Below are 27,056 nucleotides of genomic sequence, written 5' to 3' on the forward strand. Positions count from 1 at the left end.
GGGCAAGAAAAACTATCGAGTGCTCATTTGGAATTTTGTATTCTAAATGGAGAATACTATCAAAGAGTATTGAAACGAAACACGAGACTGCTGATCACATAATTAAGGCTGTATGTGTCCTTCAAAATACAATCATTGAGAAAGAAGGATTTGAAAGGCATTTGACCGAGGTATTACCCGGTGACAAGGCTCATGTAGATCCCCAACCGGCACGACGACGAAGACAAAGAGGCCGACCGCCATCCGCAGCAATGCTTCTACGTGATACATTTAAGGCATATTTTCAGGAAAATCCTATTAAATTGAAGAAAGACGACAAGCAGTGATGTAAATTTTTTTGTTTTTGGTGTGCTGTTTAGTGTATGCTAATAAATAAAACTTTATCTTACCTGAACAGCTGTTCTCCTTGCTTATTTCCTTCCATAGTCGGTCGAGAACATAACGATTATGGTGCTCAGGTATTTGCTGGTCCCAAACAGGACGACGTTCACGAATAGACAAAATAAAACTTTCGACGTCCATCTCGTACAACCAGCGCTGCTCGACTGAACCCTCGAGGTAAAGAAATCGGGGGTGAATTCACGAGCAGAGAGGCTAGCGTGTTGACGCGGGAACCAGCGCCGCTCCCCGCTCCACTATGCTTTAGCGCGTCCAACTACGTGTATTCTTTTAAACCCGCTCGGCTACGCTCTCCGCTACCGTCTAGCCTCGCCGCTCCACTATGTTTTTACCCTAAGTGGGCTTCCTTGCACTGATTATAGTACAGAATGCTGCTAATTGCTGCATTTACTTACTTTTGCCACACTCTTTTACTTTTGCCGAACTCTTTATTTTGCCGCACTCAAGTATTTTAACCAAACAACACAAAAATGCGTGCTTTTATTAGGCACCTAATCCGTGTACGCTTGAAAATAAGTTGGCAACAGTTAAAGATACTACGACTACGATCAGCTGGTGCAGCATTTCCCATTTCGTTCAATGCTTGGTTTTGACCTTACCTAAAAACGTGTTGTATAGTGTTTGAAATACTCACTATTTATATGCTTTATAGTAACTGTTTGAAAAATATAATGTGTAACGCGAGTGCAAAGTGCCTTTACTGCACTCGAGAAACTTTCCAAACTCACCCACAACTCGTGGGTAAACATAAAAATTTCTCTCATGTGCAGCAAAGTGCCACTTGCACACTAGTTACACAAATAACTATTCTCTCCGTAAAGTAGTTCTATCCTATACAATTCTAAAAGCGTGCAACATATTTACTTACGGTACCTCGTTCAACGAAAAACTCTGCGCTATTGATTAGGGTTGAAAATCGATAAGTGTATCGTTCGTTGATTAGGCCTGTAGAAGAAGATAGTGTGGAGATTCCAATTGGACAATGTCTAAAGCAGTACACTATACAACAAAATGTTGGAATTATACGTAAATATCGTAAATTATTTATATGAATTCGATGATAATCATGAAAAGCTCTTTGAAAATAGATACTTAAAACCTCAAAAAGCGATCTGAAATAGCTGACAGTTTTTAAAATGCATTTTGCGGACTCAACTGAACTATATTGAGAGTCAAATCTCACCAACCCAAAACTGTACCCGACTGTACTGCAGCAATTGTACTTTCGTACCATACACGTAACTGAGTCGATCACTACACCCATATCAGATCTAACCGATTTCCATTCAAAGCTCAACAGAAAGTTCCTCACATGTATGGGTTGAACCAGAGAATTACGAGGTCTGTAAGTTAGACGTTGGTCGCAGATACGGTCTAATAGGAGTGACCACTGTCGGTTTAGCCGCTTGTTGCGATAGTGTAGGCCTGGGGGTGGCACCTTGGAGGCGGCACCACGGTGGTCCTCCGCCCCCATCGCCCTTCACCGCTAACTGTAGCTAGATCTCACAATGTATCTGTGAACAGGCCGAGATGAACTTTTCATTTTCTCTCCGGTGAAATCGAGTTCGCATTCGAATTTAATTAATTACAATTGACAGCAAATGATTTAAATTCGCCCCTAGCGGTTGGACCACACATTTGCTGTTTCTTATTATCTTGATTCTGCCCTCTCAGGAATTTAAACAGGTAATTATAATTTTAAGTTGCGAAAAGATGATTTACTTACGTTAATCATGTTTTGTAAATTAAGTTAACAAGACCATTTAGTTTATTATCCCAAGTGGAATCTCGCTTATGCCATCATCTGGTGCAGACCTCTTAACTTTTTTCACTTGCCATTTATTTCTACTTATTATTGTTCAAATCATTTTTTCTTGTTTTTACTACTAAATAGTTAGTACCACACTATATCTCTGTGTGGGTTTTCTTTTATCACTTCCCAGCTTTGGCTGGATGCGTGTACTAATCTTGTTATAGTTTCGATATATTAGTTTCCAGATCCCGAAACTACGTAAAACTGTGATTTATTAATCACAACGGAAAATGTCCGTTAATCAACGAAGTTAAACCTGACATTAGCTAATTTATTCTTTTTATCGTCGACAACAATTAGGTTTTTAAGAACCTTATTCAGATAGTGCATTATATCATCATTGATTAGCTTGACACACGGCCAGAAGGTTTTGCTCCTCAATTGGGCTTACATACTTACACATATTGTCTTACCGTCTCTGGTCTTCTTGCTTAGACTGAAACTGAGGCTTTCTCTGTGTGCGTCAGCTGATTTTACAATCATACTCTGGTAATTCAATACACTTTTCTACATAACACAAAATCCTCTTCAGAAATGATGGAACGACTTATTGTGAGCTATAGAAACTATGACCCATCAGCTATGTCAACAACAGGCTCTAGCGCATTCGGTGGCTGGCTTACATAACTATGATCTTTTTCAAAAAATATTGACGACAGCTGGTCCATGTAAATGGGATGTCTTTATAACCAACATAGGCCTAGTGTTATCCATGCCAATAGTCGACGCCAAACTCCTGTTCTTACAATGACCATTTACGTCCTCACTACATCTGACAACCATTTTACCCACTAAATTAAAACAAATTCACTCAACAGCTGCAACTTTGTGCCAATTCGAACCATTTTGCATTTGCTGCACACTGTAATCACCGGCGCGGGCCATGATAAACTCTTATTGAATTCGATCCCGTACTAATCAAGTCACAGCCTTCAGCCGTGTTTTATCGCACAGCTAAATCGTCAATTGCAGCCTGTTGTGCAATTAGTCCCAACTATGATATACTAATTGCACGTGTGTCTTGCAAGGGAGGCTAATTCCCGGTCGCCGCCGCCGGACTCTCATATTACTGCATGTTTAACTATCGCCTTCCTCCAGATTGATAATACGCAAGGAGTTTTAAATATGGCTCTATGAGTACGCAACGCGTGGTGTCATAATCCAATATTGGGAAATCTAGCGAGAAAGTTTAAAAGTGGAAATGAATGTACTATTAGTAATAATTAACGCATGTGTCTGTTTAAATCTAGTTGAAATACTATTGCTATCACATAAGGTACATACACTTATCTAGATTAGATAAGTACGTTGCCAGCGAACCAGATGCGTAAGGCGGAAATTAGTGAAGGATTTCTTTGCCTAGGCTCTAGCCCGGGGTTGTTTTTCGCGTTACTTCAGAATAGGCCTGGAACATTATTACTTAGATGAAATCAATTGATGATTTGCGGGATTGAACCCAAAACCTTTTGGACCAAAGTCCTGGGCTGTAGAATAGCTCGCTCCCCAGAGATGAGTGAATGAGAGATCACAGTTTCGTTACTATGAGCTTTCTTCAGACTAGAGCCCACGATCGAGGACGGCTTAGTACAGTTATGAACCATCAAAAAGTTAGGAAATTTCTCAGGTGATAAGATAGTGATTAGTGAATCACGAATTTGAAGCTTGTATACTCAAATGTTTAGCAGTCCAGTCTTAAGCGTTGAGGATAAAACTGCATAGAGGTAAAAGTATAGGCCTAGTAAATTATAGACTCCACAACATTTCAAAGAGCATTTAAACAAATAAATAAAGGTTAATCCGGTAAATAAGGTAATTTTTTAGGTTTAAGGGGTTAGGTAAATAAGATTCTTCGTTGCAAACCCCAAAGCATATAAATGCCTCCAGTAAACAGATTATGAATGCAAATGTTAAAAAATATAAAGTTAGTATATTCGGCTGCCTCCGTGTCCCGAGTAGCAGCGGCGGATGTGGTGGCGGATGGCTGAAGAGATTGATGGGGTGGCGGCGGCAAGGCCTCAGGAACGCCGACTACAGTTCATTTACGTAAATTACCTACGAAATACGGCCAATATCGTACCCGCGGGATATCCAGGTTCCGCTGCTTTCCATTTTGATTCATTCTCATGATCAAATAATTATGTCATAAATGTCATTCCCTTGTGATTTACGAAGGAAAAATTGCACCCATATATGTTTTTTCTGCTTAGAATGACATCAAACATCATTAATGTATGCCAGTGGTCTACCTGTGGTTTAAATGGTTTCAAATTATCTATAGAGTTTGTGTCGCTGTGTTTCTAATGTAAAATTCTTTTGTTTTAGGGAACAATACCTGTTCAACGTGTTCGAAGTGATCGTCTCGACGCTGGAGTCGAAGCTGCAGAGAATAGAGAACTTGGACAAAGCTGTAGAACACCTAATGAGGCGGGTGGAAGCTCTAGACTCAAGAGTCAACGACAACATCGACAAAACAGACTCCATCATCGAGAAACTTCAAACATTCGATCTCAAACTGTTTCAAGGAGGAACGTTAAGTCAGGTGGATAATAATTTGAGTGAGAGACTCGTTCAGCTCGACCAAAAGGTCAGTAACATAGACAGTAAGTTGGTGGGTTTGAAGAACCAACTAGACTCCAACTTTCTTCCAGCGGACGATATAAACGCGGAAGCCAGTGAGAAGAAACCTATAAGCATGAACGTGTTGGACATCACGAAAGTACTCAGTTCCGAACTTGACTCCTTGAGGAGTTCCACTTCGAATGTGGACAGGAAACTGCAATTCCACATCAACCTGGTGTCCGAGAACCTCGGGAAGATTTTAAGCATGATGTCTGATGTGCATGAAGCTGTGGTCGAACCAGTGGTAATCCAAACAGGACCTCCTCCTCAGGCTTTCAGGAACAGAACTTCAACAACCCCTCCCACCCCGACCACGACGATCATCAAGAACAGCAAACTGGACAAGCTGGTGAGACAGATGCATCCCATCCTGTCAGTGTCAAACAAGATGGACGAGGTGTGGGACGTGGTTGTAGGCACGAAAACGTCAGTGGATGATCTAGTGCCAAAGTCCGACGAGCTTCTCACACAAACACAAAGACAAGAGAGAGCTATTAGCAATATCCACGACGACTTGAGGACAAACACGAACAAGATCATTGCCAACCTAGATATGGTCGAGAAGAGACTGAAGAAGCAAGAGAACGACGTCGTGACGTTAGCACAGCGGCCGGTGCCGGCGGAACTCCTTCTCGACCCGACGATAGACAGGATAGTGGAGTTTGACCAGAACAGGTTCCAGGACACCAACGACCCCACCTTGACCGAACCACCTCCACCGGTGACGTTCACGACCCCGACGACCCAAGGACAGACCATCCCCACGACGACACCGTCCGTCATCACAGCAGCTCCTGGAGTGGTCCAGGGGGTTCCTCCGGGCCGAGGCAGCAGCAGGAACAGAGGAGTCATCTTCCCCAGCGTCAAGAACAAGCCCCTCCCCGCCAACAATACCTTCGCTACCGACATTATACCCAACATCAAGGATGTCAAGGTATGTATTGGATTTTACTTCTATATTTTCTTTAATGTTTTGTTTGTAAAGGTTTTATGCCGTATCAGTGTTGACACGTCGAAGGATCGGTCCACATGATTTAGTTTGTGCGTAAGCTGAAATGCACTTGCTTACGATTGATACCTTTTGAGCGGTTATTACTAAAAATTGGAATCTGTATTGAAAATTGAGTCCAAAAAGAGTGGTCTCATATTCGGCTAGGTCGATTGTATTCTTCAGTGGCTATACTAATTAAAAAAAAAAAACTAAATAAATCATTACACAACAAAACTGTTATTGAAAAAAATGGAGTTTCTTAGGCTATAAGACATTCCAGAGTGTTAAAGTGGATGATCAAAATACTATTTACTTTTTACCTTTTAAGATATTTTATCTATCTTTCAATTCATGGAGACATGACTACTATGCCCTAATGCATTTCATTGTACTATGCATTTCAAAATCTCATTACTTGAAAATGTGTCGCTTAATTTTGTGGTCTACGCTCTAGATTAAACAAATATGTGATTCCAAAAGTAAATTGGGCTTCCTTCCTATTGACAAAACCAGTATTGTTACATAGATCCCAATAAAATCCCAAACAACTTTCATTTCATTCCGTCGTTATCGGTGGCCATGGATGAATAAGGTAATAAGACATTTCTGCTCCTGACTGATTTGGAACACATACGCCTCACTGGCGTTTTAAAAGGCATCCCATGTCAATAAGAATAATCTGAGATAATTTAGAGAAAGTGGTCTGGTAGATAATATACGTTACCCGGATAATTGGTCGGGGAAAGGTAAGTTATTATCGTGTCTTTCTTCGACAATTAAAGATTTTTATACCATGTGTAACACCCGTAATAACATTCCGCATAGTGTTTAATTAAAAGTGGTGTAAATTAAAGTTCGAAGTAATCGTGATCAGAATCAATGTGATTGGATGTGGTCGTTTTTGTTTTGAAAAGAATTCGAAGAAAAGAAACTCGATTTCTTACGATTTGTGTTTGAAATAATTTGTAACGGCTGTACAATAGCCCAAATTACAATAAAAATAAAATAGGAATATTGGACTGACACTTGACACAATTCAATCATGTTTGGTTGACAAGCTTGTTTATTCGTGGAGTTATAGGGTTTGTTAGGTTAGGGTTACATACCTATTATTTTTCGTTGTAATTATCATGGGACGAGTAAACCAACACATGGCATGACATCGGCTAGAGAAAAAAGTATGGATACACGGACCTTGTTTAGCATTATAAACATGATAAATGTCCTGGAGGGTAACATACACACTCTAACAGTGTAAATGTTGTAATTAAAATAAATAGCGTAAATACCTGAACGGGGGTACCACCTACCCTTAAACTGTACTGACTCACCCCTATGGTGATGTTTCTTTGTTTTGTAGATGATTTTATTTTATATTTTATATTTTATATTTTCCATATTTAATCTTGATTAACTTAAGATTAGTTTGCCAAAGTGGTTAACAAGTTTATATATTTCACAACAGGCCTTCAAATTTCCATAATGGGATAAACGTGCCGGTACTATTTAGGCTTTACTAAAACGCCTTATGGTATATTTAAGACATTTCTCACTCGGTAAAATTAATAAACTCTTCCACAATAAACCAATGCAAGGAGTTACGCAGGACGACAAAGTCTACTAGTTTTTGTCATCGGTCATCAGCAGGGACGGGGATCACACCTATTAACACAAGGTAACCTCGAGGTAACTGGACTTACCTCAGTGAGGTCATCAAGACGGTGACACTGATTGAATAACATTGAACCTGCTGCGGAAGGAAATGTCGGGCGCATTCCATGCTTCTTCGGAGGAACTAGTGAAAGCTGTTGAGACAGGTGGACGCTTTCGTCAACGCCCATCTTCTGGGCGAGACCACCGCAATCTGACCCTAAAGGCTATTGTTTGCAAAACATTTTTGATATTCAAAGTTCTTGGGTTGTAAATGAGACTATAAAATTGTTTTCATTCCACAGCAAAGTGGAGTGGATATAGTGTTCGAATCAGAAGGTCGCGGGTTCGATCCTAAAAAGTCAGTAGCTTTTGATGGTTCGAAACTGAACCCAGCTGTCATTGGTTGGGCTTTTAAAGAAGGGTCCTGGATACAGGATCAGCTGATCTTAGTAACAAGGCTATCGCTTATCCTACTTGTCACTCATATTCCCCTCATATGTTTCCGCTTGTACAGGGTGATTCAAAAAGGACTTTACAACTTTGAAAATTCATATAAATCTTATTAAACAAGGTACAGAGCTGGTTTTGGTGTTGTTTTAAAGAAAAACACTTCAAGTTTTTTTTACCTTAAAATATCAAATTTTTACCTTAAAAGGAATTTTAAGTAAGACAAAATTACGAAAACCGTTAAAATTTTGAAAGAAATTTAACAAATTTTGAAAATGTGGCATTTTTTGAAGCTGAAGGAGTGCGATTTTCGATAAACGCCTAAGAGTGTCTTGTAGAAAATTTAATTCCGAACCTACGATTTTTCCTAAAATTGTTTCTAGCTCTTACCGTTTTCGAGCTATAGCCGTTTTAAAAAAACGTGATTTGTCGTTTTCAGAGGTCCGCCATTTAAAAATGGGACTTTTTGCAAATTCTACCGTTAATTTAAGATCCCATACTGCAATACTACAAAATTCCAAGTCTCTAGCACGTTTCTAAATGGTTCAGATGAGCGTATGAAAGTCGATATTTTTCAATGTTATTTCCCATAAGAATAATATGGGGGGGGGGAAATTCGTGATTTCTGGGGGGAAATTTTAACCTCTCCAAAATTCCAAAATTTGTTAAATTTCTTTTAAAAATTTAACGGTTTTCGATATTTTTTCGTACCTAAAATTCCTTTTAAGGTAAAAATTTGATATTTTATGTTAAAAAAACTCAAAGTGTTTTCCTTTAAAACAACACCAAAACCAGCTCTGTACCTTGTTTAATAAGATTTATATGAATTTTCAAAGTTGTAAAGTCCTTTTTGAATCACCCTGTATATTCGTCGTCGTGGAATTATATCAAAACACAAAACTTTAGTTTTAACTATACATAGTTACTTTTATCACCCTTTTCATCTGTGGAAACTCATAATAGATATTATAACTCAAAGCTATTGTAAAATGCTCCACTCTATGCCAATCAACATGTTGATATTTTTAGTTATACTCTGTTTGATGGAACTGGTCTCTTGACCCTCTATAAAGAGGTTAGGGAGCCAAGCTCCACCATACAGACTATATTAAATCATTTGTAAACCAAATGCATATGTATCATGCAATAGTCTTTTTTGCTTAAGCAGATTAAACAACGATACGTATCGGCAAACCAGTCTTATCGGAAACATCTATAATCAATCCACTATTGCATCAATTAATTAAGGCGTATGAACAATTGATTTCCTTGTCTATTGATGTAGGAATATACAGATCATGAGGTATTGAACTCCATTGCCTAATTTCCATTTAACTATAATACCACAACCCAACAGAAGAGACATTTGCCAGCTGTTGCTTAACCTGTGGCATATTAAAAGGGGAAAAGTGCACTATCAAATATGCCTTATACTTTATCATCAACGCACTCAACCCAACCGAACCAGAAATATACACAAGCAAACCTGCCTAAGACATTTGATTTGGAAGTTGCTAAAAAAGACGTTTCATTACATTGTAGCATCTGAAACTGTTTTACCATTGGATGAAAAGCTTAATTTTAGTAGAGTAATTACCAACCTAGTACTTTGTATATTTCAGTAACACTAAGCAGAATCGCTACATTCAGGCCACCTTTTGGTTCAGAAACACCAAAATGATTGATGCAGTTAAGCCATACGTTACAAGTTTCTCAAAAGTACAGGCTACACACATAACCTAAATTAGATTAGCTTGTCCCACCACTTATAGACCATAATGTTTAAATTACCTGCTCCAGAAACCTAAAGAACCTGATACGCCACTAATTGTTAACAAGGCTGAGAACATGGAAACATTCGATCGTAAATGTACGGTATTATCAGAAAGTTGTTATTATTTCAAAAATTATTCCCTGAAATTCGCATGTCGACAAATTAATGGACGGTGTGTGGTAGAAAGCCCCGTGTAGATGGGCGGCTGGGCGGCAGTGAGCGCTCCTGGCGATGGGCGGGCTGACCAATTATCGGGCGAACACCTCAAGAAATTGGCCACCGGAGCAGCCATAGTCCACCTGTGTGGATAAGTAATAGGCTTTATAATTATATATTTTAATAGTTCTTGAGTGGCAGTCAAAACACAATACCTAGATGTTCCATCTCCATGTTAAAGTTGTCGCCAGTTTTATAATCAAAATTGTTGTAGTTGATGTGAGCGATCGACAGATTGCGATTGCGCTGATGTAAATTACTGATTATAGTCGAATATACTTTTTTTCAAAAATAACCATGCTTTATTTACTTAATACAGCGATTTCTCAATTACCTGTAAATGGATTTGAGTAGATAATGTCTTTTTTGTGTTCTACATTGAATTTTGAACAAGAATAATAGAAAATGATGGTTGTAAAAACTCCATTGTAAATAGATTCAAAGATAAAAATTAAGATGTTTGATAAAAATTTAAAAATCAATGGTCTATTGCATTTTTCACACCCTGTATACAAGAAAGTGTTAAAAACTGCTGCATTTTATAAGCTTTCCGACCATATGCTACACCATTGAGCTTTATGTCTATAATTTTTTGGGAAGCTAATATTTAGACTTGGAACAGTTGATATGCATCATCACACTTAATTTACTTTGTACTTACACCAAAAATATTTTGTCACACTGAGTACCAATCTCCCTGTATAGATGGGATGTCTACTTCAGTATGCAATATTCAATGATAGAGCTCTATATTAGAGCTATATGACACCGACAAAACATGGAGCCTGTTTATGAGAAAAATACAAACTAACAATATAAGGTTGTATTTTGTAGAACTAAATTTTTTGTCATAGCAGAAAAATACTCATTTAGCTGTAAATAACAAAAGATTAGTAAATATTCATGATTCTACCATTCTACTAACTACAACTTTTACTGTTCAAACATTCAAGTTAATGATTTTAAATTACAATTCACATTTGAATCGTGACAAAGAAGTATATTGACCATGGATCTTTGCAAGTGAACTATAGAAATAAATCAAACAAATACTAGGGGGGGGGGCGCTAAAGGAAATGACCTTTTTAGTTGTAACTAGCTGGCCCGACGGACGTCGTCCTGTCCTAATGTGGTTTTTATGTCAAATGCTTGTTTATTTTCAAGATCCTGGTTGAAGTTCGTTTGCTACGCTCACTCACTTTTAGGTTGGAGCTCGTTCGCTGCGCTCACTTGCCTTCAGGTTAGCTCGTTCGCTACGCTAACTCGCCTCCAGGTTGAAGTTCGTTCGCTACGCTCACTCACCTTTTGGTGAGCAAATTATATGTTGTCATAAATTAAAAAAAAAAATAATCGTGCTGCACCCTGTTGGTAAACTAATTAACTTTTTAATGCTATTGAACATCACAGAATCAAATTGCTTAGTTGAACCAGCTGTTAAGATTCTTTAATTCCATTTAAATATGAGTACTCAATGGTACTCATAAGGTTAACATGGGAAACTCCAGAGCCACTGGGGCGGAGGCCTTTTGACGGATCTGCACAAAACTTCACACAAACCATCAGGGCCTGATTACCCATTAGGCTAATTAGGCTGGAGCCTAGGGCGCCAGTCAGCCAAGTGTTTTAGGGGGGCGCCAGACAGCCAGACTTAAAGTTGGGACCGGGGGCGTAAAAAATGTTTTATTCCAAAAAAAGGATTCGCGCAGATAGGGATGGAGGTGGGGAAGGGTGCGTTCGGCAGATTTTCATAATCATTATATCCATATATAAAGTCCAAAGTACCCATGAACTTTTGAGAAAACTACAAGTCACACTCCCATAAACCATATACTTAAAATATCCGTAATGACGAGAAACCTTGCGCAAAACTATCCATTATTTTATAAATTGCCCTTTAAGGTCGTAATTCCTTTCTAAAGGGAACTTTCCATATACCTAATGCTAAAAATACCTCAGCTGTACTTATTTGTTTATTTCAGCTTAACTTAACACGTGGTGAAGCCCATGGGTTACAGCTAGTTTATAGTAATAACTGATTTGTAAAAACATTTAACGATACTTTTTGTTGCAGATAAATACAGTGAAATGTTGTAAACTAAGTAATTCCATCTAAAGGTCCTAATAAAATTGGTTTAGGCCTAGGTGATTAACAGAGTTAATTTAGAAAGTACGCATATTATTGTTTGGTTTTTGATATTTTAGGTTAGGTCTACTTTTGATTTAATACAATCATATGTTTAATAAAATGTAAAATAAATACATTATTTTAAATAAAAAATGTTTACATTCCTTGAACAACCGATTTTTTACTATTTTAAAAGTTCCTAATCAAACCATGCATTAATTATTTATGATCAGTTTTCTTTTGTTTTTAAATAAACTGAATATTAGTATAATGCATTTGGCCATTTTTAATTTTGAATTCAGTATTAGTATTCGTTCTTAGAAATTTTGAAAGTGGTAGCGGAGAGGAGGGGTAGTGGAAGGGAGGAGGGGGCGCGAAAAACGTCAGCCTACTGGCGACTAGACCCTTAATCAGGCCCTGCAAACCATCCTTGAATAATGCTTAATAATGCCTGAAAGTTTCATTACAATCTGTTGACCGGTTTCGGAGTCCATAAAGGACAAACAAACATACATACAGACAAACATACATTGGATTTTATATATATACTAGCTGTAACCCGCGGGCTTTGCCCCGTTTAACTTCTTAATTTTCAAGATGATCTCGTTCGCATGGCTCAATCACGTCCTCGTTGAAGTCTATTCGCTACGCTCACTCACCTTTAGGTTAGAGCTCGTTCGCTACCCTCACTCACCTTTAGGTTGGAGCTCGTTCGCTGCTCTCACTTGCCTTCAGGTTAGCTCGTTCGCTACGCTCACTTGCCTTCAGGTTAGCTCGTTCACTACGCTAACTCGCCTCCAGGTTGAAGTTCGTTCGCTATGCTCACTCACCTTTTGGTTGCAAATTAGCTGTTGTCATAAATGTAAAAGAAATAATAGTGCTGCACCCTGTTGGTAATCCTTGTAACTTTAATGCTATTGAACATCATAGAACAGAACCAACTTGTTTAATTGAAACAGCTGTTAAGATTCAATAATTCCATTTCTCATAAGGTTATCATGGGAAATTCCAGAGCCACTGGGGCGGAGTCCGAAAGGATTTTTGAAATAAGAATATGCCTATATGTTAATCGGGGATGTAAACTATCATCATGCCAAATTTCAGCCCAATCCGACCAGTATTTTTGGCGTTCACTTGTCACAAACATACATCCATACATCCATACATCCATACATCCATACATCCATACATCCATACATCCATCCATACATCCATACATCCAAACTTTCTCATTTATAATATTAGTAGGATTATTCCCTATAAATTATTATTACAACATTTCACAAGTATTAGAACAGACTCAGTATAATAGATCATAAACGTAAACAAATGAAGTAACTAAAATAATCCTACTAATGAAATTACATTAACATATGGTTTGACAGCTCCATTTAAGTAATGTTAAATAATGTTTACATTCGGGCTAGTGACATCATTATTTTAAATTTATAATCCTTACCCTCTCTGTTCTAATATTCATGCAGTATTTAATATGTTTGAACCAGCTGTGTGGAATTGTGAAATCAAAATTAATTTGACAGTTAGTTATTCTGCTTGTTTACATTTTTAAACTTTTTAGGTTCGTTCTTTGTTACCATGGATACCATCAATCAATGTTTACTTTTAAATCTATCACCTCAAATTTTTGAAAGCCCACGGGGCAGAGCCCTAGGACAATATCGAATCGGGAATAGTTCTATATGTATCCTCGGAGCTGTAGCTTCAATTATGTGCAATTTGAGCCCAGTCGGTTCAGTAGTTTTTGAGATTATCTCATACAAACACACACAGACACCACCTCTTCTTTATAATAGTATAGATAGATAGATAGATATATAGATTATTCCCCTCGCTAGATCATACTGTACTCTTTAAAATGACACATCAATCGTAAAAATCTGCTTAGAACGGCTGAAAAAGGGGTGTAACAAAGAAACCCCTTATTGTATTAAGTATGTAGGTAGATAGGATACGGTAGACGAATTGATACTTTATTCAGAGATGTCTGAAAGAAATAATGCTTAACCTGAGGTAAAACTACAATTAAAACGTCGTGGAAAGCTTGCAAATTCTTAAATGTATCGTAACAGGATAGTAAGAAATTTGCTACCCCCCCCCCCTCCGTCTTCTTCCGGCAGACTGTCTAGTGATCCTGCTAAAGGAGAGTTCAAGCCATAGATAAGGAACTGCAGTTCTTCACTCACTCAATGTCACGATCACATCCCAAGCCAAGCTACACAGACAGTTTGTTTTGAATACTTCTTTTAATGGTAAGAAGTATAAACTACTATTTACCTTTTAAAAAACAAGTATTGCCCTATGTCTACCGTTTAATAAAAGGAAAACAACTCATTACAGTAGGTAACATTAAAATATAACGGTTTCTTTCCTTTTGATTTTTACCAAGACTTCAGATTCATCCAAATTACTTGGAGCTACTTTATAAACCCGAGACCCTGTGTTTCCGGGCTTACCGCTTACCGCTATAGGTCTTACAGTCAAAAAATATGTCACTGAGGCTAGGAGAATTTTCTGTGGTACCTTCTAAGATATTTTTTATTACCTTTCAAGATAAATCATCGTCAAATCATCGTATTCAAATCATCGTAAATAAGTATTACTATTTGAGTTAACTAATTGCCTTTTTAGTGGGTCCATTTCTGTTCAACAAGCAACTTATTTAATTTACAAAATCCAATCGAATGTCACACTAAGTATGTAATTTCCGTCAAAACCGTTTGACCGCTTGATCAGTAGATTAACCCATTTCAAATCAATCAAAACCCACAATCCCATTGACACTTATTAATAGCTCGAGTGGCTCGCCAACGTCAATATTTTCGGCTATTTAAGACGTCCCTGATAGGTTAGCCCACGTAGTCAATATATTGGATTGTCTGAATGGGAAATCGGACATCGGCGCATTTCACCGCCCCAATCAAGTCCGGCCGACATGTTCCCCTTTTTTGGGACGATTCTAATTAGAAATGTTGCAGAATTAGAAATCTGACGTGTATTTATGTCCTTCATTATGCGGAAATCTGTTGCCAATAAACCACCAGATGTCGCTTGTAGCCTAGCCCACAGTCTCCGGCGATCTGTCTTCGCACTTTCTTCTAACAAAGTTTGGATTATGTGACATGTGATTGGTGTTCAGTTTCGTATAGATTTTACAGGCTTACATTTATTTGTCTCAGAGTATCAAGTTATCGTGATGTTGCGTTCCGATGTAGTTAACATGTGTGATGCACAAATTACTTGTTGCATCTATAGTCTGTGTGACGAAACTTGTCTCTTGACCCTCCGTTTACTTGAGCCTTAAACCAATGGACAGACCCCAAGTATTTTGGAGACAAGTTCCATTATACAGACTATAGTACAGGATCGTAGTATAAAAATGATGTTGCAGGATCGTGGACCGAGGAGCAATCGTTACCTAATCTAATGTAGCTATGTATAAAATCGTCAATTAATTTTCTTAAAAGGTGCGAGCAGAGGAAAAACTACTTAACCTACACAGAGAAAACTGCATTGCAATCCTTCTCGGTCGTGAACCCTCGTGAGTTCTTTTGCTGAGGTTGGCAGTTTTATGGGGTTCTCTCCCATATTCGTTTCCCGATGCTCATCGATCCAATTTTTTATTGGGGTCTAAACACTTATACTATAGATGTAATTTTGTAACCCATTTGCTATACACTTTGTAGTGTGTTTAGTGGCAATGCTACAATACTCTTGGTGTTTATTTATAGATAATGCTACAACAACGAACAGTACAAAACTTTCTATGTATAGTTAATTTACTCCCCATGTTTATTCCGATGACGTATACACTCAACACAGTACACATAGTCTAATTACGTCCACAAAATTATATGCGCAGACTTAAATATTATAGTAAGCTTAAATATTTCAAATAACAGTTTAGTTTTTATCAATAGTTATGATAAGACTACAGCAATTAATTATGATGGAAAACGACTGCAGTGATATCTGTTGGTTTTGACAAAAACACATTCTACATTGCCGACGCCGCATTTTTAATAGTATATTCCATCACCAGAGCCTAAAGCATAGCCTTCTTTGGCCATGTCTAAAGTGACTCTTTTTGACCAGAGCACAAGTGTTACGTTTTGGCGAAAACCAAGGTCGGAAAATGAGAGAGGGTTGAAAAGACACTTTTAATCCGCGTAATGAACTTGTCATATTGCACCATTATTTGAACAATAGTATATTTCGTACCAAGGGCCGAAAATGAAGTTTTGCTGCCTCGAGATCGTTTTAAAACGATCGAGAGCTGCAAACCCCATTTCGGTCCGAACGGTATATTTCAACACACGATACCTTATGACCACTGTTCACCACAATAATAATGCACTTTGATAGTCAGCACAACTACAACTTTAAGGTTATGTGAAAAGAAATTGAGGAATCAGAAAAAATAATTAATAGTTGCTAAGCAGTAACTACAGACCTTAAAACCAGTCTATTGCAATTATATGGATACTGATTGTGTATGTAATATGCATAATTTGTTTTAAGAAAGTAAGCGGGCAGCTGATTCTCGGCCCTAGGGATGTAAAAATCTGCTCAGTCCCCAAATCACGATGGGAGCTGGCATGGCCAGTAAAACGCAACTTTCAGCCACCAATTGACGTATGTAATACAGCTAAAAACATCATAGTGTGATGATAACTATGTTACAAAACTGAAATAGTTTTTATTTAACGATAACCTCTCAAAAGGACTTTTAACTTGTTTTCAATAATGTGCTAATGGAAAAAAGCAGCTGTTTAGTAAGTGATTCAATCGTTTCGTTTATCACGATTGTGTTTGAACATTATACTATTAAGTCGAGCTATTTAATAAGGCAACAATTGACTACAGTCGAAACATACAATTTTGTTTGCAATCGAATTGTGAACTGACTTGACAGTAGTTACGGCAGGTTTTGTTACAGTATGACTACAATTTTATTTTGAACCTTACATTTTGTTGCTGACACGGTTTGTTGGGTTATAACACTTGTTTAGCCAGCCTATAGCTCACAACGACTAACGAGTATCAATTAATTTTATTAGGCACAGTTACAATATTTCTGATATCCGTATTCAACAGATATAACGAATCTAAATCAGCGTACATTCATACAAATGCCTAATGGCCCCCGACGGGGCTTCAGAAATTGACAAGATTATGTTCATTCACAATCTTATCGGGGTTCAGTCTCTAGGGCAATTCATAATCATTTGTAAACAAGATTAGGCTATGTATTAGCTACGATGCGAGATTAATAGCGAGAACTCTGCGAGAATTAATACAAATATACCGATTTAACAGACTCGCTTGGAATTAATTTTTATAACATTAACACAAATAATGTGTAACGTATCTTAAAAAGTAGTTAGCTTAAATATTTCAAATAACAGTTTAGTTTTAATCAGTAGTTAGGATAAGACTAAAGCAATAATGATGGAAAACGACTGCAGTGCTATCTGTTGGTTTTGACAAAAACACGATCTGTATTATCGACCCCGAACAAGCTCGATCACAAACTGCTTGTTCGGGGTCGATAATGCAGATCGTGTTTTTGTCAAAGCAACAGATCCGGTAAGTGGATGGCCAATGATTTATATTTACAATCCATGTTTCAAATTATAGTTACAATGTATTTTAGAATTTGTGTCGGATATTTTAGGATATTACTCCTGTCCTGGGTAAGAAACATATCCAAATATCATATTCAAATTGTCCGGAAGTCCTCAGTTACTCACAGAGCCGTCATTTTGTTTTTTTTTTCACTTATTTATTCTTTTCTAAAAAGTGGTAAAACATATGAAATTGAAACTTTGCACAAACATTCATGTCAACTAGACAAAGCTACGAAAATGTTTAAAACTCAGGAAACAAAATGGCGGCTATTTCAAATTTTGATTCTTAAATAATTTAAAAACCATTGATTTTACAAAAAATTTACAGGAATAACTTTTTAAAGTAATTTAATTACGAATCGATGACTTTCATCACAGCTAATAGAAAAAGTTTGGGTGTTTTGTGGGAATTTTAAAAACAGTAAAAAGGTGTGCAATCTTAAAGCCGTCCTAATGATAGATAATTGATCAAAACACTTTTGGGGCTATGTAACATTTTATTAATGTTTGAAATAATCTAAAATCACTTTAAAATAACTTACAAAGCGGACTGAGACTGTTGCATTGTTTTTTAAATATGTTGCACATTATTTGTGTTACTTTTATAACAATTAATTCTAAGCGAGTACGTGAAAGAAATCGGTATATTATTTAAGAAACAAAATTTTAAATGGCCACCATTTTGTTTTATGAATTCTAAAAATTTTCATAATTTTGTTGTAGCTTTGTCTAGTTGTCGTGAATGTTTGTGCAAAGTTTCAATTCCGTATCTTTTACCACTTTTTAGAAAACAATTAATAAGTGGAAAAACAAAATGGCGGCTAAGCTATTAGAGTTACCAAACTGGAAGAAAGCAGTCAGAGACAAACCAAGGTGCGCAGCGCAACGGGTGTGTTTTATAGAGTGTTTAGGATAATTGCGCCGCTTATGAAACCCCAGCCTCGGTTCTCATTAGACTTCCATTCCGCCAAAACTAATATTTGGTGCCGCGTGATTACGGATCAGGCCACTTGAGGCCGCCCCGAGCACGTTGCATCAGAATCAATATTTGATGTTTTCAATCTGTGGGTTTCTCCCGGCTGTACCGCCCTAGATGGTAATACGTCAGTGAACACGTAGGCATATCTACGAATGTCATAGTTATACTATACAGGGTGTTCAAAAATGTTGGGGACATTAATGTACGCAGTGGTGATGTAGGGTCAAAATAAAGAGAAAATTAAGAATAACATTTTTCTCCAAAATGGCTTAGTTAAACAGATATCCACCATTTAGTATTTTTTACATAAACATATTTGAATTTTTTAACCAATCTTTCTGAAACTTGGTATGTATGTTAAGGTAAAACCATTAATGTTAGAAAAAATCATCTTGATTCAACCTTAAATTTCAAAATGGTGGCCATTTTAATTTTTTTTAAAACTTAAATTACTAAAAAACGGCTGATTTTATTTTAAAAAATCCAAGAACACTTTTATTTGACATCTTTAATTCCCTATCAAACGATACCAAGTTGAAAAAGGTCAAATAGGAAATAGCTGAGATATTACGATTTTTAGTTGTAAAATGGGGCAACCGACTTGCTTAGCATTTCTACCCCATTTTACAACCAAAAATTGTAATATTTTTGCTATTTCTTATTCGATATTTTTTAACATGGAATAAAAAATCCCAAAAAAGTGTACTTGAATTTTTTTTTATCGGCCATTTTTTGTAATTTAAGTTTAGAAAATTAAAATGGAAGTCATTTTAAAATTTTAAGTTGAATCAAGATGAATTTTGTTTCTAACATGGGTCTCTTCAACCTTAACATACAAACGAAGTTTCATAAAGGTCGGCTTCTTCAATATGTCGGGTGGGATGTCAATTTGTAAAACAATTACGATTAGTATACGTTGCACTTGCATTGTCATGTGGTAGAGCAATTCTTTATTGTTCAGTATATGTGTGCCCGATTGGCAAACCATACTCAAATTTCGAATAGCCAAATACCAGTCCAGAGGGCCAGATACCTGTAGGTCTAAGCTCATATATCACTTTCCACTTCCCACGTGGTTCTATGACACTTCTCCCCCTCTCCCTCTCGATAGAGGAGATATCACCGATAACAGCTGATTTGGATATGCTGGAAATTGGCACGAGAAAGATTTGTGTGGCAAAATTATTATATATTTTCTCTGTGGTAACTTTTTTTGTATTTTTGAATTGAGGAAAAATTTAATTATTAATCAATTTAAATGAACAAAATATATGTTTTTTTTATTTGGGGGGCATACCCCCCCTTGTAAGTAGAAACGGGGGGGTCGTAGGGGGCAATAATGGTTCCATCGAATTCCTCGCCCCAAAAATAGGGGATATTCATGGGTTTGTATTACCTTGCCAACAAAAAATAAGAGAAAACCCGGGAAAATGGGAAAATCCCTGTAAAAAAAAATCCCACTCCCCAGAGCCATAGCTGCTGTACCCGTGCTTCGCAACGTAAAGAAAAATGAGTTTCATAATCATTGAAATAAATTTAAAATAAATAAACTGTCATAAAGCTTAAGATTAAATAATCCTACCACATAGTTGTGTAAAATATATTTAATTTCCTTGGATTAGTTGTGTGAAATGAGCATTTGATAGTTCTGGTTGTTTACATTTTAAATGTCAACTCAAAGGTAAACATTGTAAATTTTCCATGGAGACCTATTGTTTATAATGGTATAATTTGATTGTCGGTACCACATAAGTTTGCAGTTGAGGGAGGAGCCTATTTACCATATGGTTTTCAATGAACCAATGAGAACGGTGTGGTGTTGCCAAATCTAACAATACCAGCTGATTTGAAAATATAGCTTTGTTTATTTTTATTAGTGTTGTCAATGGGTGATGTGGCAACGTCGCACTAGCCTCGTCTTGTGATTGGCTGCCACCAACTGCAAACTTACGTGGTCCTGACAATAGTTCTATTGTTGAGATAAGTGAAACAGGAAACAAATAAACAACAAAATGTCCTCTATAAAAACCGGACGGAACCAACCATAAACTCTGATCCATAATGATGATGCATCTATAGGGTGTGCTTAATACTACCACACTATTATCACTGCGACTATACGACTGCAACACTATTAGAAATCACAAAAAATCAAATCACTACGCAGCGTTTTCACAAATTACGCACAACTAAATTAACAATACGGTTGCGGTTGTTTTTACGCCACTTACGCGTCCGTGAACACTTCCTTTCAATCGGGTGAGATATTTATGCGCGGGCCAGAGTTTTCTGTAAACAATAGCCATTGTCCCTTCGCCTCCCGGTTGGGAAACTGTGATTGCCACTCTTGTCCAGAGGTAGACAAGGCTCGCCCCTACCTCGGGGTGTGTGTCATTGATTTCTTCAGTTTTGCTCAACTTTAAAGGGCAAGTCGGGATCGAGAGCAGCCGTCTTCTGAATCGGACCTTGGTCGTTGTAGAAAGTGGCCCTGTTTTGGTTTTGTTTATGAAACTTTTCGATAATATTGGGGCTTAAAATTGCTTTATTTGCATAAAAATTCTATTTGTAACTATTCTTTGATGTTTCTGATCAACTTTGATGTAAGGCGAGATCGAGAACAGCATTGTAGATGGAATCGGCCTGAAGAAAGTCGAACGATTTAGTCTTGTCTTCAAAACCTTTTGTTGGTACTGTATTGGGTTTTATAAAAATGAATCGTTATACAAAATTGTATAAATGTCATTAATTTTTAGTTTTGATAAATTTAAATGACAAGTTAGGATCGAGTCCGGCGGTCTTATGAAAGATGGAAACCGTTCTTTCTGTTTACGTAGAAAATCGATCGCCTTGGTTTTGCATCTACGATTTTTTTTTTTCGGGAAGAGACGTGGGCTTATTGGCTTTTATAGAAAACCTTACATGGTCACAAACAGTGGAATTCATAGAATAAATAAACACAACGTTTACGGCTCATCGACGCGTTGGTCATCAAGTTGTGATTTGTTGTTATTAGTCAATGTACCATGTGACAGACTGGTTTCACATCACTGTATTATGACGTTAGAGGTTCAATTTTGTACAACAAACCATTTCACGAAGTCCTAAAATAGGCTGTCGGACTTAATAGGTTATAGATACTTAAAAATGTATTCAAAATAAGTATTACATTTGAAATTTGAATATAGACAAGTCATGTGAAGCAACTTGTAAATATCCATCACAGACCAATAAACAACAATGCAATGCAAAGTTTAGTTGCCACATTAGTGGACCATAGAACCAAACTGGTCTATCATTCAGCTATGTTGGTCGAGTAGTTTTTGCTCGTCGCGCGTTACATAAAGCCCTATCTGGCTGTCTGCTCCAGTCAGATTCTCCTCATATTGGTATTGGTCGGACCGAAACCACTTTCGCCGAGACGCTTCGGAATGCCGCCAATTAATGCAAATGTCCGACATCTACCTTGCATTTGTTTGGCCAATTTGCGAGTTTACACATTTGAAAATTATGTTCACCGACGAATTAAACCCGCCTCGACGTTTGAGAAGCCGCCGTGGTGGAGATGTAGGCTGCATGTTACAGTGTATGGATATGCTGCAAGTTTTGGTGTAGATGTAGGGCTGCGTTATACAGTGTGGTTGTAGGGCTGCATGTTACAGTGTAGATGTAGGCTGCATGTTACAGTGTAGATGTAGGGCTGCATTATACAGTGTAGATGTAGGGCTACATTATACAGTGTAGATGCAGGGCTACATGTTAAAGTGTAGATGCAGGTGTTGCAGGCAGGATTTTCCTTTCATATTAACTGCGGGGAGGTGTGAATCTGATTCTGAAAGTTAACTTCCAACAAGTATTGGTGATAGGTTGTACTTAGGAGTACTGTAAGATTTCTAGGTAGCTGAGTGGTTGTAGCGCTCGTCTAGGAATCATAAGGTTGCTTGCTCGATCCTGAGAAAAGTGTGTAACTCTTTGATGGTTCGATACTTGTCCCAGCTGTTCCTGATCATTGTATTGGGCTTTTCATAAATAATTGTCATGGCTAATGAAACAGCTGATTTTAGGGCAATGCTAGTCTAGTAGTTGGAGCGCTTGACTTCTGTCATTTCGGTCCTAGTTCAAAGCCCAACAATCACTGAAAGCTATTAGCTCAGTGATGACGTCACGGTTCGGTAGTTTGGAGTCCACCATTAAGGAAGGATTGTTTCTTAATTCAAACTATGAATATTTATCTCTCTATCGAGGAGATATTTCTCCGATTAAAATAACTGATTCCATTAAATGCCATACGATACGGTATACGACTGGGGCCGCGGCGTCGTTCTAATCCAGCTACTCGGAGGTCACGAATTGTGGATATTTATAGGCAATCTGTGGATGCGATACTCCCTGTTGTGAATTAACGTACGCACTAGTGTATGAACAATGTATGAACCGCTGTATATGTTTGTCCGCATTACAGTATGTAAACGTGCTACCAGACCACCTCTTGGAAGCTGCCGAAGACACTGTTTGGTAGATCTGCTATCCGATTGAGTTATTACGACTCCACTTATTAGGTATTCAAATGTTTTCAACAGTAATTTACATTTGGCAGACAGTCCATACATCAGGAGGTGGAAGTTTGTACAACTGTTAAAACTGGTTTGGGACCAGATTTTCGAACCGTTTTCAAAATTTTTACTCTCGTATCAATTTTGAGGACTTGATTCGTGTTTGTTGACAGTTTGTTAGGTACGAATAAAATTAATTCTTTATACGATTTCATATTGTGCTTTAAGGTACGTAATTAAACTTTTTGAATTGAGCGTTGCGTCAAGATTTTATAATGTTAAAGCGAGATTTCATAATGTACAGATTAAAATACTTTTAATATGTCCACAGGCAAAGAGGATAAAAATATATGTATATAGGTGAGGTGAGGCAACATGCACAAAACTTGTTGATCCCAACAAAGGACGTGTTATTAAGTTAAAAAACATTGTAGTTCCCCAGAAGTACGTACAAACCAAGTATAAATTGTTACAACGTAAATAATACACGTCTTTATAGTCTTGTTGATATTTTATTAATCTAAAACTGTTATGTTTTTCCACGTATGTGTCTCAAGTATTAATAATGATCAATTTATCAAAGCAGGGCTAACACAAACACAAGTCAAGTACAAGTAAAACTAAATCAACTCAAGTAGTCAAAATACGCAGTTACAAAGTCGCAAGAAATATTAATGGAGTTTCCACTGCAAATAAGGTTAAAGTAGGTCGTCAGCTGTACTTGGCCACCGCACTGCTCGTAATTCATCATAACAAACTGCGCTGATTTCGTTTCCCTTTGCGGCGACCACCGCGGAGTGTACAAGGATCGCAGCTGTTAGCAGTCGCCCTTGATCAGGGATGCTGTTTTGGCGGGAGAGTACGACAGGTGCCTAGCTATGCGATAGATAACTAGACCAACAGACATACCAGTGATGTAGATTTGGCGGGAGAGAAGGTAAATATTGCTACGGCTAGAGAGTCTAGAGCAATAGACGGATAGAAATACAAGTATGTTCGTACTTTTGGTTGGAAAGGACATAAGATAGATATACAGCTCGACTAGCACAATAGACCGGCTCATCGTCCACCTCGAGATGACGAATTTAGGCTTTGACCATACAGTCGTTACATCCAAATTTGCGCGTGGTATAATGCTCACTAAAGCTAGAGATATCCTAGATGCTCTGTCAAGTCTTTGCCAGAACACTGGGGTGCCACGTCTTGTGCAGTCACGGGTTGATACTTACCATGCTGTAGTCCGATGCCCGACAAGTATACCTAATCTGTGTCAGGCCCCTTCCAAACAGCCTAAATTTTCCCACGAGGTTTTTCATCTCTCGGTCCAACACTTAGCTAACCATACAGTGAAGGTATAGTGAAGATACCGTTTTGGTTGAAGAGAACGCCACTTGGGTGGCTACGCGGGAAAGGAGACTAGACCACTACAGTATACCAAAAACAAATCAAATTTGATGCAGTTTTGTTTAAAGAGTATCAATTATCCATCTATTCTATCCGGTGAAGGAGACTAGACCACTAGACCGACAAACAAATCAAATTTGATGCAGTTTGGTTGTGGAGAACTTCAATTGTCTAGCCACTCGGTAAAGGAGACTAGACCACTAGACCGACAGACAGACTGACCGGGTTAACCCGTCGGTCTAGTTGATATTCGCATTACACAATCATCGACCAGATTAGGAATAGAAGGAAAGATGTCGGCCAGAGAAAGTGTTATCTCGTGCAGGTTGTTCCTCGCCGGACCATCGGGTCAGTTTCTGCTGCGTTTATCGGTCATCTAGGATCTAGATATCGTAATAGACGCAGTGTGTAGTAGTATGTAAATGAATATTAAACTCTGCAGTGATTACAATTATCAACACTCTTTATCCCAGTGGCATAGGTATATTAATTAAAAACTTGGAACTTCGGTTAATTGATATCGATTCTTACTTCTAAGCTATAATTTTCGAGATACTTTAGAACATTTGTATGTGTGTTGAGCTTCACACTACCAAACATTTCCCTATTGTAATTACAATAAGCCTATTTGTAAGAAAATCCTGGCGAATAAAAACATGTACAGTATTTTTCTCTAGTTAATAAAATGATGCTACACACCAGCTCTACATTAAACCAGATCTTGTTATTTAGTTCTATGGTAAAAAAAACAATAGAGGATAAATAACGACTAAATTAATTTAAAACAACTAGGCAGTTAGAACACACTTTGAAACACTCTGTTTTTATGCTTCAGATTCCATCCAAACGTAATTAAAATTTACGCTTTCCCTTTGTAAAATCTTTACTTAAATTTGAATAGATGATTGTCTGGTAAGCCAAGTGGTTGAAGAGTTTACCTTCAAACTTCAAATCTAAAGGTCGCTGGTTAAATTCCAAGCGAGGTCTTTGTCAGACCCAGATTCCATTGGTCATTGGTCTATCTGCGGTAATGCTGTAACAAAAAGGCCAACGCTAGACAGTAGCAAGACCAGGATTTGTACCGTTCCCTTTCAAATCTTTAAAAACTTCAATGGCGTAGATAGACACGAGAAGAGAAGTATGAATTAAAATCAAATGCAATTCTTCAAACTCAGTACCATAACCAGTGAATGCTAGACAAAGTTTCAAAGAAATACAGTACGACATAGTTCCCTGTAAATAAAGCAATAACCTATAATTCAGTCGGTTATGTGCAAATGACAACACAGCCAATTGTTCATAGACAAATGAATGTGACAAGAGGACAAATTGCCCCTGTAGAGTAACGACTGGTAGGAAATCTATCGCACTTACCTTAATTATGTCGTTCATAAATACCATAGATAAAAGGTATTGCGTTTTCTATGTCTCAATAGCTCCTTTGATTTCACCAATCGCAATTGGCATTGCTTTCTTTGTAACTGCTGCCAGAAAATGGTTTATTAGTGAAAGGTAGCAATAGGAACACCTACTGCTCCACGTAGCCATTAAATTTTTGAGTAATAGTTTTGGGCTAGTAAGGCCGGGGCCACACTTGTAAATTTTCACCAGCGAGACTGTTTTTTCCGTTTTCACGTGCGACGCACGTGAAACAGTTTGACCGTGGCCACACTTGTCTTACGAGATAGATTTTTCGGGCAAACCAGTGAGACTGATAGAGCATGCCACACTGGCAACAAAAATCGTCCGTGCCCGTGTTCCGCCTCCCCCCCTCCACGTACTAAATCAGTCAGGTTAAAACTAGAAACGTCCGTGGAAAAAATTCAGCGAGATAAGATGAGTGTGTTCACTCCCATAAGCCGCAATGCCCCGCGACTAGTTTTACGTGCAACGCCCGTGGGATGTTAGTAGAGAATACACGTGCAATTCCGTTCCGCTGGTAAAACCAGCGAGACTGTCAAACGCGTTCACGGACGTTTTTACTCTAGTGTGGCCTGCCCCATATACCGTAATGTATCTCTCAAACCCACGGGTAACGCCCGTGGAAAAAAATCAGCGAGATAAGATGAGTGTGGCCCCGGCCTAAGGCAATTTGACTGAAAGTTTTGTTAAAATAAACTTTAGGTGAATAATAATGAGTTAACATAAAATGCAGGATGTTTTTTTTTTTTCTAGACGCAACTCAAATTAAACGTGTTGTGAGACACTGTTCAACGACAAAACAAGCTCATGCATTGGCATCCCTGTCTTCTTTACTTCATTTCCGATCAAATTATATGCATTATATACTTATTTATAAGGTTTAGCGTTATTGAGAACTTATTGTAAGTAAGACTCAACATTGCGTTTCCACAAGCTTAAAGAGAGAAATGTATTTTAGGTATTTTTACTACAAATCCGGTGTCTTTTAATTGTTCGCAAGTCAATAAATAATTAAT

At 37.7% G+C, this 27,056-nt stretch overlaps 1 protein-coding gene across 1 annotated transcript in view; it reads left to right on the forward strand.

Moving 5' to 3' along the window:
* LOC128994086 (angiopoietin-related protein 1-like) overlaps positions 1-27,056 on the forward strand; it is a 207,825-nt gene that overhangs the window by 168,365 nt on the left and 12,404 nt on the right. The window contains exon 2 of the mRNA XM_054418331.1: positions 4,535-5,765. Coding sequence (XP_054274306.1) covers positions 4,535-5,765 — 1,231 coding nt within the window. The remainder of the gene's footprint in view (positions 1-4,534; positions 5,766-27,056) is intronic.

This window comes from Macrosteles quadrilineatus, unplaced genomic scaffold, assembly GCF_028750875.1.
Source record: "Macrosteles quadrilineatus isolate MER2022 unplaced genomic scaffold, UCM_ALF_1.0 Scaffold_5__1_contigs__length_97177068, whole genome shotgun sequence".
NCBI classification, from domain to species: Eukaryota; Metazoa; Arthropoda; class Insecta; order Hemiptera; family Cicadellidae; genus Macrosteles; species Macrosteles quadrilineatus.